At 34.4% G+C, this 15,577-nt stretch overlaps 1 protein-coding gene across 1 annotated transcript; it reads right to left on the bottom strand.

Moving 5' to 3' along the window:
- Positions 1 to 202: 202 nt before the first annotated feature.
- LOC141402199 (probable cytochrome P450 12c1, mitochondrial) lies at positions 203 to 3,474 on the bottom strand. The gene is made up of 6 exons (XM_073983037.1): positions 3,095 to 3,474; positions 2,625 to 3,035; positions 2,159 to 2,328; positions 1,718 to 2,094; positions 1,540 to 1,653; positions 203 to 1,253 (listed from the first exon to the last, which is right to left on the bottom strand). The coding sequence occupies exons 2-6, from the start codon at positions 2,632 to 2,634 to the stop codon at positions 236 to 238; spliced, it is 1,689 nt and encodes a 562-aa protein (XP_073839138.1). The 5' UTR covers positions 2,635 to 3,035; positions 3,095 to 3,474; the 3' UTR covers positions 203 to 235.
- Between the last annotated feature and the right edge of the window lie 12,103 nt (positions 3,475 to 15,577).

Below are 15,577 nucleotides of genomic sequence, written 5' to 3'. Positions count from 1 at the left end.
TTAATATTATTGCAATTTTTAACAAATTCAAAATTTAATTTTTTATATTTTCAAAATGTATAAAAACTTTCAAAATTTAAAAAAAAACAGTATTTTCAAAAAATATAAAAAATTTCAAAATGTAAAAAATTGCAATATTTAAAAATTTTTCAATTTGTAAAATCAGAAATTTAAAATTTTTCAAAATTAAAACATGTTTAAATTTTATTAAATATTATTACTTTATTTTTCTATTCTATTTCAAATCCGTAAACTTAAACTTCAAAGGTATAACACAGGTATTCATAAAATAATTCTTAAAGGCATTTTCGGTTGGATAGTTGTATTCCATTTTAAAATTCCTTACAATATTGGCCAATGTAATTTCCAGCTGCAGGTCAACAATACGTTTACCCACACATGAGCGTGGACCGAAACCGAAGGGTAAAAATATAAACGGATTTGTATTTTTAGCTGAAATATCCTCTGCTTGGCTGGAACGTAACCAACGTTCAGGCAAAAATTCACTGGCCTTGGGGAAATACTTTTCCTCGTTCAGCAATAGATTTGAGGTTAAAAAGATATTTGTTCCCTGTGGCACCTGATAACCACTCAGACACAAATCTTGACCTGTGGCCCGTATATTGCCAAAAACTAAGGGATAGGTGCGCAACGATTCCTTAATGCATGCCCTGAGATAGGGTAAATTTTTCATATTTTCCATTGTGAATTTTTCTGTCGGTCCAATATTTGACAAAATTTCTTGACGGAGCTTTTCTTGCTTTTCCGGATTTGTGGCCATGCACAGTAGTATAGCTGACATAACCGATGATGTTGTATCCACACCGGCAATTAACATATCAATCGCCATAATGGTGGCTATTTTACGATCAATTTTTACCAATTTCTCTAAGACACTTTTGCCCTCTACTTGGCTGAGATCTCCACGAGCCTCAATGCGTTGCAGGGTTTCATTGACAAATTTAGCACAAATATGGGTAATTTTATCCATAGATTTTTCAAAACGTCTATATGTTGGTGTCTTGATGTATCGATAAATTGTGGGTTTTATACCCAGATCGTAGAAAGATCTGCTAAAATATTGTAGATGTTGAAACAGTTCTGTGGCTTCGGGTACAGCCGCCTTATTGCGCACCAAACCCAAATCTCTATCCAAGGCAATAACAGCCACCGATTCAAAGGCTAAACGTTTAATTTCTCCAAGGAAATCTCCAGGAACTTCAAGGCTAGAGGGGTTGCGTATTTCACGAATTCTGAAAGAAAAAGGAAGTGACATTATTAGAAGTTTGTGTTTGTATAAAAACTTGTAAAGGACTTCCATCCATAGCAGACCTTATAAAGGTCGGGTATTTTTCATAGAAGATCTTGGGAAGTTCTTCTGTTCATAGAAGAGCTTGTAAAGGTCTTATATCAACAAGAGAGCTTCATAAAAGACTTCTATCTCTTGAGGAGCTTTTAAAGGTCTATAAAAGAGTTTGTAAAGGTCCTAAAGAATTTTTTACCTATTCCATGTTTATATTCCCCTCCCCGCTAAATTACCTTTCAATAAAGTCATTATTAACTCTTTGTGTTGGATCTATGTAAAGCACAACGTTACGAGGCTGCATTAATACCGGATTTACAGCATGACGAAATTTACCCCATTGAGCTCCACTGGAAAAATAAAAAAGGCGTTTTCATTCAAACTTAAAAATAAACACAAATCATCCCAACTTACTTCCCCGCAACACCCAAATTACCCTCATCGTATAAATCATCTTTGCGTGCCAAACGATATTCAAAAATAATTTCATTTCCAGGCCGTACAGGATATGGTCCTTCGGTGCGAAATATTTTTTCATAATCATTTAAATTGAATGTGATGACATTGGTGTTTTGACCAAACATGCCGGGCAGTAAATAAATATCGCCATAACGTTGGCGGCAGAGATTTATAAAGGTGTCAAAGGGTATGCCATGGAAATCACCACCTTTCATGAAGCCACGTAACACTTGCAGTTTCGTTGGGCCTGGTATGGATTTGAAGGGTTTCGCCTGTTGCCATTCTGCGGCCAAGGCACTGCCATAGGAATTATCCAAGTTAACTAAATCGGGCTGAATGGTTAAAGTATATTTTGAAAATTCCATAATTCATTTTCCACACCCACAACTTGTTTACCTTAACATTGACCGCTGTCGAGTATTTTACATAGCTCCATATAGTATTGAAACTACTACGTCGTAGTTGTCTTCTAGTAACGGCTGATAACATTTTCGTTCGTTTAGCTTTTAATGTGCACCCGACCAAAGAATAACAATGACTGGATGATAGTGTTCGATTGCAGGCAGCTTAATGGGTAGAAAAAATCAAAACAAACGGTATAAAGAATCACTCATATTATCTCGGGTTTGGTGTTTATTGAACGGCAAAGTGGCATGGGAGGTGAGCATCTATTTGAAATCGCGATAGTAATATGCCGAATCATCATTGTTAAGTGTATTTTAGAGCTCAGTACTCTATAAGCGGTATATTATAATTTTGAAAGAAGATCTATCCCCTTCTGGGATAGGATCTAATAAGATGGATCTTCTCTCTTTAAACCAAAATATGATACCCGCTTGAAATCTATGAGAAAGATACATACCTAAGTCCATAATACGGTAATTTCTTACTCTGTAGTAGCAAAGACTCGAGAGCCTAAAATGTCGACTTGAGCTAAACTAAAATTCAATTGCTAGCGTGAAATTAAATTAAATTTGATAACAATCAAAAGTGGACACTCGAAAACGCCGAGAACAAAGAATATAAGTTTGTTTGTACTAATGCTCAGTTAATGGTACTCCATCTCTAGAAAAGCTTGTAAGGTTAGATTTAAGGATGCAGAGTCATCTTAATAGTATGGTGACCGCTTCACTCGGAGATCCTTGATCCGTTGCGTTTATCCTGGATAACTTTGAACACGATGATGAGAAACTCTTTATGGTTATTGCTTATCGAATTGATGAAGAAGAGGACACTTTCGGAATATTGCTGCGTTGTTGATCGATGACTTGTACTGGGAATTTAAAAAGATAATTAAATTGAGTAGTTATGTTGTTTTGCGAAGCTACGAACCCATGAACCCTAGCAAATTTAAAAATTATAATGAGATCCATGTCTGATAAGATGGTGAGAGTATCTATCTCGTATCTAACCAGTAGTAGTTGTTTTCTTGTGTGCAACAAGGACATATACATCGTTCATGTTCGACAGTCTCTATCTCTTCTGTATCTTAACATAATCTACAGTAATCAATGTCACTGTCATCCCAAATATGTATCACCACAATCGCACGGCGGACGGTTCTATGACCCGAAGAAGAATCTCCGACCAGGAGCCGTCATCTCTACAAGTATGTGTTTGTGATAGAATGTTTTTTTACCATGGGAGCGGCAATATATCCCGGAATACCTGTTTCGAGCTCTTTTGGCGCGTGCCGGGATAGAGAAGAACCTGCATCAGAGATAGAGCTGGAAAACCATCGATATTCCCAACATTAGATATTTTCGATATAATGTTTTAAAATATCGATTGCTATCGATATTATCGTTAAGTTGTCATCGCCATTAATTTGGAGATGAAAATGGCGGAAATGCCAATGATTTTCTTGAAATTATGCAAAAGTAGTTCACAGAAAGGTAAAGGAGAATAAACAAATGCTTATATTTTATAAAAAAATTTAAAAAAATACATTTTACTTTTCCGAAAAATGTGTACGTGTGACTACGGATTTTCTTTGTTACACACACATAACCGAAAAGCAGTGAAATTACTACAAGGTATATTTATACAAGGTAGAAGTGACAATCAGCTGTACTCTTACTTTTTTTGTAAATTTAGTTTTCAAAATGTAATAGGGTCTACTCATGAAATTTGAAACTTCGAAATTTGCTACCATAAAATACTGTTTTTCTTCCTAAACGTGTAATAAAAATGACCTACGATAGTTCTGAATGCTTGATATTTACATTGTCATTCAAATTTGTTCTATTTTATAGGATTTTCAAAATGTATTTATGTTTTTCCTGAGAATATTTTTGGAACGACCCTATTATTCAATATTTTCATTGACAATTAATTTTCAATACCAACAATGCTGTTTTTGTAAATTTGTTAGTTGTTGTAATTCATGCACATACCTTCTATAAATTTACCTTGAATTACTATTTATTTCAATGGATTTCAGGTGAGGGGTTTTATTTCGATAATATCGATAGACAAAACTATCTATCGATATTGAATTTTTAAATAACAATCGATATTATCGATAGTGCCATCGATTTTTTGCCAGCTCTAATCAGAGAGCTGTTTATTCCCTCAGATCTTCGTGCAGCTGAGAGAATTTTCCGAGACATCATCACATCTGTAGCCGCTCGCCACTAGAGTTTGGAAATTCCCGAGTTTTTTTCATTCCCGCGAAATCGGGAATAAAAATTTCTCAAGCCAACCCATTCTTCCTAACTAATTTGCGGAGATTATATAAATTGCTGTTTCCCACGACCATACTCGCAAAGGCTTCCTTCATATCAAAGATTGCTGTGCGACTCTATTGTTTAGGTCAATGATATGGGGCGTTTTTTTATGGTTCGAAGGGCGTGTCGATCATAGAATAAATCCGTTGATAAAGGATTTTTACAAGGTTGACCTTTTGTGTACAAAGCTTCACAATGAACATACATATTATAGTTATTACTGACTTCCATTCCTAATATACACGATTTGCCACTTACACATAATACACTTTTTGGAGAAAACGACAATTCGAATCGATCACAGAATTTATATCTTAGCATATTAATATACTTCAAGAATGCCATTAATACAAATATGGAATAGAACAAGAAGGAAATGACTCCAAAAAGTTCAGAATTATGTGAGCTTACACAGACTTCGAATTCCAGAAAAAACAATAATTATTGACAGGACCAAAATTTATGTATCGCGATTTTTACTATGGACCCTAAGTTTGTTACAAATGATCGGGGATTAGGAATTATCAGGACATGAATAATCGCTATTCCACTATAGTTTTAACATTAAAAAACTACAAGACAAATAATATAAGACTTATATATGAAAAATACAAATACCCGTATTCCCGGGAATTTCAAAAAATTTTCCCGGGAAATCCCGGGTCGGGAATACCCGACCAGAAATAGAATACCCGAAATCAGACCAAGTTTCGCACTAGAGGCGCCGGGACTAGCAAATGAGAGTGATGAGATTCGTCATACGAAGCATGAAGACCCAAGAGTTAAGGAACTTAAGGGCTGAGTACATAAGCTGCCTTGTCTGCTTATTCTTTTATTTTTATTATGTCAGAAATGAAGCAGGAAAGCAAGGCAACCTAAAGGCCTGCGTACATAAGCTGCCTCGCCTGCTTACCTTGCTTGCTTCTAATAAAAGAGGCTGAAATTTGCTCGGCCTTCTTTATTCTTTTATTTTTATTATGTCAGAAATGAAGTAGGAAAGCAAGGCAACCAGGCGAGGCAGCTTAAAGGCCTGGGTACATAAGCTGCCTTGCTTGCTTCTGATAAAAGAATAAAAAAGAAAAGGGCAACCCGTTTCGAAATTTGCTCGCCCTTCCTTATTCTTTTAGCAGTTGTCCAACATCAGCATGTATTCCGGAAAATGCACAGCATCACAAAACAGCATTACACTCCATATCCTCACATATCAGTCGATGACTGAACCAGAGCAGGCGGTGCGATCGAACGGTTACGATTGAGCTGTTCTAGGATATGGGACAACCAACTATACCTGTGGGCGCCAATCGTTTATGGAATTCAGCAGTAAGAAGTATAGGGAAACAGGGAGTACCCCAAGGGAACCTTTCTGAAAATCCACACCCTCCAGACAACATAGTGATCGTAATGTATGCGGAAGATTGTACGATATTGGCGTCGTATCGTCGATGACATACACAGAAAAAAAAAAAATTCATTCAATATATGAATAGTGTTCAAAAAAATTTTCCAATGTTCAGATTTTTGTATTTTATGAACCTAGTTCATAAAGTAATAAATAGCGGTTTCTTTTTTGAATGAATCATAAACATGTAATATGGTAACATGGGGCGCCTTCGCCACTGGGGCGGGTACGCCATCGCCGATTTTCTCGCAAAATACAAGTGCTAGAAAAAATCCGTTAAACGCAAAATTGTGAGTTTAATAAAGATCTGTCATCTCCCAAAAGTTGGCAGTTGTGTCATAAGTATGATAGCGGAAGCACGCGGTTTTGTGTTTTGAGTGTATTGGGAAAAATAATTATGGTAGATGTTTTTTGTGATATCTTCTTTACCTTTTGTGATATCAAAAACATATTTTATACCGTTAGAAGACAACTACTGAAGAATAGAAATCCCAATAATTTGCACGAAAAAAACAATAACAAATGTCAATATATTCATATTATGAGATATGTTGGGGGTGGGGCGCCTACGCCATGATATGGGTGTGGTAGGTTAATGCCAGAATTTTGTCATGTTTAACTTCAATTCTTTATGCCAAAGATATACCACACTATAATTTGAAGTTAAAATCAAATAGTATCATAAACGTATCTTGTTTTGGCTATATTATGATTTTTGTACCTAAATTCAAGGAACCTATTTCAATTAACCACTAGAATCGGTTACTATTTGTGAATTTTAGAATCATTTTTGATTATTCAATAGAAAACATGTTCCTTTTTTGCGTAATATTGATATTTAAGGAAAAAGTATGGTAAATTACAGTTTTAGAGTCCGTTGGAAAATGTTTAATTTCGATGGCGAAGCTGCCCCATGGGTGGGGAGGCTTCGCCACTTTTTAGACATTTTGTAAATTCGCAAAAATAATATTTTAAAAACAAAATTATAACCACTTATATATCAAAACTTATAGTCAAGATACGCTAATATTTGTACCAAAAATAATATTTGAAAAAACTTTAACGGTGTCGGTATGAGAACATTTTGAACAAAAACGTGGCGAAGGCGCCCCATGTTACCATATATGTATTCTATTTTGCAAAATATGAACAAATTCATTTATTTCAAAATAATCTTCTTTAAAGAAAAAAATTGCTTATATTCCAAAACTCTTTTTATATTTTTCAAAAATTTATTTTTTCTATACAAATTTTTGTTTTTTTTGTTTTTTATTTTATTTTGAAACTATTATTTTTTTTCAAATTAGCTGTTTTTTATTTAATTTTGTAATTCCTGTTCTCTTCTAATTGATTTTCCTAATTAATTATGTATCTTGTAAATCAGAACAATGTGAACCATACGTACATACATACTGAGTCCATCAGCACTAGCTTGAATTTATAGATGTTGCATTTATATTAAAGTAATTCAAAAATTGTATTTGCGAATTATTGCTATTGATATGGTGAGTGTCTTCCGAAAACAAACGAAATCTATGGTGGTTAGTTAGAGTGGTAGCGGTGAGTAGTGGTGGTTGTTTAGGCTGTTGTGCTTTGTTGACACGCAGTCAATGTGCGTGTAGATACGATGGAGGGGAGGAAAGACAAAAACAATAGAAGAAAATCCACCATATCTTTGTAGGCAAAGCACAAAAACCGGTTTTGCCAGAAAATAGTGGTTAACGTAGGAGAAACTATGAAATTTATTTTTGTATTTTAGAAAAGCATTCATACTTTTGCAAAAATAGTATTGTGTGCATGAGTAAAAAAATTTGTCCATTCACTTTAAAAGAGGTACGTTCAAATTATGGACAACAAAAATTATGAACGGAATTAGTAAAAAAATTCATACTTTTGTTTTTTCTGTGTATATGATACGTTAAATGTCTACATAGCTGACTTAATGTAGATCTTCTATCGGAGATACATATTTGAAAATATACGCCGCTAAATCCACTGCCACACTGTTTACCACCTGGACGGCTGAAATAAGGCTCCCCCTGAGCATATTATTCGACTGTGTCCTGTATTGAGTTTAACGTTCGATAGCATGATAATTAACGAAATTATAATTGTTCCACAGACATCCCATACGGGACAAGGGAGACTTCTCTAATATCAAGAGTGCAACCCGATTCATATTAGCTGAATGATAAATAATATATCGCTCATTTACTCAAAGAGTGACATAACTCAAAAAATGCGTTTTCTGAGTTAGCAATTTCTATTTTTTCTACGACGTCTACTTTATCTTGTGGCAAATTTTTATGATGATATCTCTCAAGTTATAGCTCATTTACTACAAATTTGTTACTGCAAATTTTTGCTGGGAAATGTAATGTTCAATGTAAGTCCATATTTACATTCGGCAACTTTCCTTGCGGCAATTGTCAGTTTGTCGGTGAGAGAGGGTGTTGAGAGGCAAAGGGTTACCATATACCTCACCTCTCTCTCTCGTTCAAAGTGACAATTGCCGCAATGCAAATTGCCTAATGTAAATATGGACTAAACAACTTGAAATGTTAAAATTTTTGAACAAGAAAATTTCGCAACTTCACATTTTTCTTAGTCTTATGCTAGACTATGAAAATTTTCATTAGAAAATTCTTTGTTATTGGTTTTTAAATTAATTTAAAAATTTTCATTGACGTCCATACACAAAGGTATACCTTTGTAATCGAGAAAGGAATGCAAATGACGAAAAAATTGCACATTGATTACCCGCTATACAGTATTTTTTGCTTACCTGCACAATCAAAAATTGCACGACTTCTTGTGCAACAATCCCCAAAATGCAGGAAGCTTAAATTCGCTAACCTGCCCAACAAGGCCGATATCTTCAATATTACTTACGTGCATATGATGTGCAGCTATTAGCAATGTTGAAATAATAAAGTGAGAGATATTTCAAGTTCGGGAGAGAAAACGTTAAATTTTTTTACAATTCATTATCTTTTCTTGTGTTGTATTTGTTTTGCACACTTCTTATCAGTACAAGATCAGAGCTGTTGAATTTTACCCTTGTTTTGAGTTCGCAAAAAAATTTAAAATTTTTTCTTGTGCACATATATGCAAATTTAACAACCAAATTGAAGTAAAATCACCAAAAATTTGATGCAGCTATGCCGAAAATGCAGCTATTGAATGTGCACTAAAACATAATATATTGAACGGAATCTACAGAATAGTTGCCTATAAACAGAATTTTGGTCAGGTAACGCCAAAATGCAGCTGTAACCAGAAATTACTGTATTCCCAAATCCAAAGGCAATGGAATTAGTACACAGACAATCCGTAGATTACACATTCATTTCTTCTGGACTCACAAAAAGAATGCATTATTTTCCTAGGACATGTTCCGTGTTAACAATAATGTATTCTGGAATCAATAAACCATAGTTTTTCTGCATTACCTTCTCGTTTTCCATATGGAAGCAATATTGCTTCCATTTTCCCACTGGGTTGTTCGATAACTTTCTGCAAGTTTTCTTGCTTGAGATAATAAAATTCACTGAGAGAAGTTGCCGGAACTTGCTGAGTGATTATTGCTGGGGATTTCTAAAGCGTTATGAAAAGGATTATTGCTTTAAATAAGTAAAATGCAATTTTAAGTTTTATGTTATTGTTTCATTTGGTTTAAAATATCAAAAGATATACTAAGAACAATTTTCATACATTTCGAATTAACTGATTTTCTTGCAAGTTCTTACAAAATGTTACTATCTGCAATTTATCTTGCTTGAGAGAGTAAATTTCACTGAGAGAAGTTGCTGGAACTTGCTGAGTACCCTGTAGGAAATGTCAATAGTGAGAATCTATACTGACTTACTACTGACATTGTCAACAGTACTACTGACAAACTGTAGACAACTAATGTAATTTCCTATAGACATTTTGTATGAACGTGTCATTCGAAAGTCAGTACTGACAATGGAACTAGTATGTCAATAGTAAGTCAGTAGTTCCTGAGGAACCATTTGTTGACATTGGAGGTAGTGAGTCAGTATAGACATTGGAGGTAGTAAGTCAGTATAGACATTAGAGGTAGTAAGTCAGTATAGACATTGGAGGTAGTGAGTCAGTATAGACAATGGAGGTAGTGAGTCAGTAAAGACATTGGAGGAAGTGAGTCAATAGTACCAGATTTTCAATACAAAATTTTTTAGCTTATTTGGAACTTTTCATAGATAAAACAGCTATATAGTACGTTTAATAAGAAGATGAAGCTACACATTTGTTTAAATACTATATTTCATTAAAGAATAAAACAAATACATAATATTGAAAATTCTAAAAATGTACAAATTGCGTATTACAGTATTTTTATCTTTTTAAATGGCTAAGCAAAAGATTCCACATAAGTAAAAATTAGTAAATAAAGACAATGTTTTCAAGGCTGCTTAAACATTTTAACATATACATAGCGATTATGAATCTTCACGTAGGGAGCTACTCACAAGTGAGTTGCAGTTCACTTTCACCTGCTCGAGCTATTATGATTGAGCAGGGAGGAGCACAAAAAGTGAACAAGGGTTGACAAGTCGGAAAATGGAAAATAATGGCGCGACTTGTGAACCCTTGAAATAATAATTTGTGTTGCCATACCGTCATTTTTTGCACAAATAACTTTGAAATTAATTAATTCTTATTTTTTGTATAAAAAATAAATAAATTTTCAAATTAATAAACATTTCTAGCAAGAAAAATGTCAGTTATTAACAATCCACTGTAAAAGAACATGGATATTGGTAAAAGAAAATACAACATTAAAACAACATGGCAACATCTGTAACAGCTGTTCTTTTGTTTTGGCAGATATGTGAAAATTGTTTATTTACACTGAAGAATTCGTGAAATTTATTGGAAAATCGTAAAAAAGTGAACAAATGTCGTTTAAAAACGTCATTAAATGGCTACAATAAGTAAATGTTTAATGTTGCATTTTGGGTGATAACAGAAATGGCAAATTCTGAGGAATACCAAGGAAATGAAGTGGAAGTTGTGTTTAGCACCATCTCCCATTCTTTCCAAGACTGCGACCCCAAAAGATCCAAATCGTGTACATTACTCTCTCTAGGAATAACAATTGCAGACATGGGTTGCTCCTGATTGGGTCCTTGTATAGTTGTGAGCCGCTTTATGCAGAATGTACCTTTTTTATCTGTCCATACCTGAAAACTCGATTTAGGCCTTCCTTCACTGATACATACCACGGGCAACGTTTTAGTTACAGTACTTGCTCGGGCATTACCGTGAGATAGGGATGGCTCTCACGGTAATGCCCGAGCAAGTACTGTAACTAAAACGTTGGGTGGGTTGGCCCGACACCCTAGGTCCATCAAGAATGATCTTCACGTTCTAGAGAGGGAAGCCCAACCATACTGGATAGAATCCCTTGCTCAACAAGCATTTCAAGTAGTTTTGAATAGCTTTCACATAGTCGCAGGTTCTAATGTAAACAAATATAGTGTGAATAAAGTCCACAACAAACCAGAGTAGTTTTTGCTCAACTATACTTGGGATATTGCAGTCGTCTAAATTCTTAGGCAAATATTGATAGCACCATGCACAGCACTCTGCGTCTTTTAATGGTGCGATGCCAAACCTAGTCATATAACTCCAGTGGATAGTTACATGCCATTCTTGGAACTGAAGGTAGACCCAATTTTGTACCAAATTCTGAAAGAATTCAGAGATTCAGACCGAATTCGTAAAGAACTCTGAAAAAATGTTAGCGGTCAATGTCCTAAGCTTTAAAAAACAAGATCATTCATTTTATGCAACTATAAACATTATGGTAGAAATTTATAATAATGATATTTCTTTCTTTTTATAAGAATAAAAACAAAAACGCACATTTGTTTTTAAATTTTTAAGTTGACCTCAAGCCAAATTAAAACCAAAGAAAATAGCGTCCAAAGGTCAACAATAACCTTACAACATAAAAAATCTCTTATTATTTTTTGTTACTTTCAACCTAAAATACAATTAATTATCATTACAGATACAAAATATTCGTATTTTTTAAAATAAATGTTCACACTTAAATTTTTTTGTTCAACTCACTTTGATTTCGGTAGTGAGAAATTTCAGCAGAAATTTGCCTCTTTTTCTCACTTTTTTTACATTTGTAATAGCTAATTTTTTCACGAACGTGAGTTTTGCTCACCCTCTTGTTGTTTATAATAAGGGTACAGTGAGAACATAACATCACTCACGGCGATATGATGTTTATAATAGGGGAGGAGGCGAGAAAGAGAAAACTCACGGTGAGAGGCCGTTCATAATTGGGCTGATAAATAATAACAAACGTTTTCGTTTTATTTTCTTGGCCAAGTCGCACCAATGACTTGTCTGCTTAAAATAGTTCTTCTTCTATTGCACTTAACGTTTTATCAGGCGATTCGCTGAATGTTGATATAACATCTAGGAATTGAAAAGAATGAACATGTATAAATAAACATATGTAAATAAAAAATATGTCCTTAAATTTGCGTGTCTATTACAGCTGTATAACATTGGAAAATCTCAAATAATTCTTCAACATTGTAATTCATTATTATGTTTAGTTGCATTCAGCATTTCCAGCGAGACGGGACAATATATACACCAGGCTCCACAATCTTCTCTAAAGTTTCCACATAATTGGTCTGTTCCAGAACTGCAAGAATCTACTAATTTCTACCATTTTCTTCGATAGCATAAAGGAAAAAATGTTATCGTAGTAAAAAATAGTAGCTTCTTGCAGGTTCTGGAACAGAACAATAGTCTAATTGTCGAAATTTCACCACATATGTTGTTAGTCGCCTCAGAATTCGTACTTTATTTTATTCGTGTTTATTTTTCACATGTCTTTATATTTTCTTTTGCTCATACTTGTTATTGAATATGCTTTAAGTTTTCATGATATTTTATAGATTTTTACAAAAACATTTTTTTCACCAACCGCAAAAATTATTTTACGCCAAACAATTAAGAAAATTAAAAAAAGGATGCTTCGTTGGCCTATCATCTGTCAATATACACAATGCTTCTTCTTATTAAGGTAAAGGTAACAATAGTTGACAACCTGGTGACAAAGTGTTGACTTTGTCACCATATTAGTAGACAAAGTGGCGACATGTCAACACATGACCCCACACTTCCTACAGGGTAATTATTATTGCTGGGAAAGTTAACGTTGTTGTTTAGACCAGCGTCGCCCATAATTGGTATGTTCCAGTACTGCACATTTCTACACATTTTTACTATTTTTTTCGATAACATAAAGGAAAAATCGGTTATCGGAGTAAAAATGTGTAGAAATGTGTAGTACTGGAACAGACCAAATATTTCCATCAATACTGTGTGTATGTATGGGTGAAAAAAACAACAACCACATGATGTTCATCGTTTGTTTATGTACACGTACACTGTACGTGAGAGAGAGAAGCAAATGCAAAATCAACTCAGTTGGCGCCCTCAAGCTTAAAACAGATACAACGTTTGATTAAAGTTTTGCGTTGGGCGTCGAGAAAAAAACAACAACTACAGGGCGACGACGACACCAAAGCCCAGCGTTTATCTGTTTGTCGGCATATATTTCAAATTAATTTGAATTTTTCGGCATCATGCCCAACAGTGTAAAAACGGCCAAAACGACACAAAACTTTACCCAAACGTTGTATCTGTTTACAGCTTTACTTTGCAAAGAAGCGCGTCCCTGGTTTAGACTGTCGTTAATATGGTCCATTTCTCGAATGTCGTTCCCGCCGTTGGCTACAGTCCATTTCACTGCAACACCAGAAATGCTCGTAAAGTTCTTCTATTCATAGAGGAGCTTGTGAAGGTCTTCTCTCCATAGAAGAGGTCTTCTATCTACGTCGACTCCGCTTTACTGTAAGTCGCTTTACTGGAAAATATCGGATAAATGAAATCGAGTTCCAGCACCGTTAGATTTTTAGGTCATTTTCTCACTATTTACTCCGCATTAGTGAAACTCCGCATAACTGCAAATATCGGATAACTGAAATGCCGTTAAAGTCAATTAACGCACTTGCCGTGGAATTCACACCGCTTTACTGAAATAAAATAGTAATTTTCAATAAATCGATAATGTCAGCGAGTGTAATTTTATTCAAAAATCGTACGAATTGTTACTGGATGTTGTTCGTTTACTCTACAGTACAATGCAAAAGACCTTAGTCGATTTCAAGAAGTTGCTGCATTTGTACAAATTGTTGGGTAAACGAACCCAGCAAAAAAGTTTGGAAGTAGTGCAATGCAGAGTTATGATTTCAATACATCTTTCGATGCCATCCACACGGAGTTATGAAAATGCACTGCGCTCGATACATTTTGGAAGCACTCGCTTAAAGATCCCTAGCTAAGCAAGCCAATTTTTTGATCCCTAAAGTCGCAGTCTTTTTTCCTGAACATAAGAAAGTGTGTCTAAAATTATAAGAATTTGTTTTAAAAAAAATAAAGAAATACAAACTAAAGTTACGAACATTGCTGTAATTCACGAAACGCAAATTATTTTTGAAGTGGAGTTGGAGTTTTTTTTTTTGGAAATCTGAACTGGAGTATGAGGAAAAATGAAAAACCATTTGGATGATGAAGCAATATCAATTTCGGTGTCATATAAAGCAGAGCAGAGAAAGTAAACACAGTTACGATCATATTTAATGGAGAGTTTTTATAATTTGTGTTAATGTAATAAAGTTATTATTCTTTTTTTACGCCAATAAGCAATGTATTTTATTTATTTTGGGATATTTGCAATGGCTTGCATTCTATAGCATCTTTAGACCGCATTTAAATTCAATCGAAAACACTACATCAAAGGCTTTGATCTGGATCGAAAATGGAGTGCATCCTAGCTGTGTGCCGTGGAAGCAAAATGGAGTGCATCCTAGCTGCGCGCTCTCTTGTAAAATTCATAGGTGAATTCATAGGAAAAGATGTACTCCAGCGGCAATTGTTCTAGTGATTTAACTGCATCCGCGGATGCAAACTTTTTGCTGGGAACACACCAATATTTACAATTTCACAAACTCATTAGACGAAAAGTGAATGACGGATAGCGATTCGTCATTTTACTTGGATGTTCGGAACAGACACATAAAAAGACAAATCAAAAGAATGCATTGTTCAAATTATTTCAATAAATTGAAATGCGTCAGATTAATATAGATGCAAATTATAGAATAAGGTAGCGGTTTCCTAGAAAATAAATTTATGAACATTTAAAGTGTTTTCCCGCTGCGATATGAACAAATAAACAAATGCTCACCAATGCAGACTTCAGCTTCAAATAAAAACAGAAACTGGGCTATTTCTGTTGCAGTAAGCCAATGATGTTGAAAAAGAAGATCAATGTGGATTTTAAACCATCGAATGGTGGGCTCCAAAGGTAGAAGATGAGAGAGAATATTTATTTCACAAACGTTAATGGTGGAAAAGTTCTACTGACACAGGCGAAGCTAAAGAGCTGCTAGACAAAACTCTTCCAAATATATAGCAGAAGATTCGAATATTCTGCAGATAACGAATATGTCTACTCAGCATTATTCTGCAAACGATGTGGAAAAATAGAATCATACTATTTTCATAACGAATTAAATTTGTTATCATTTTGATTCTTTTAATTTATTTATTTATCCTTTA

This window comes from Musca autumnalis, unplaced genomic scaffold (genome assembly GCF_047663935.1).
Source record: "Musca autumnalis isolate F117 unplaced genomic scaffold, ASM4766393v1 scaffold_4, whole genome shotgun sequence".
In the NCBI taxonomy this organism is placed as follows: Eukaryota; Metazoa; Arthropoda; class Insecta; order Diptera; family Muscidae; genus Musca; species Musca autumnalis.
Note: the sequence above shows the minus strand (reverse complement) of the source record. Positions and strands in the feature narration are given on the sequence as shown.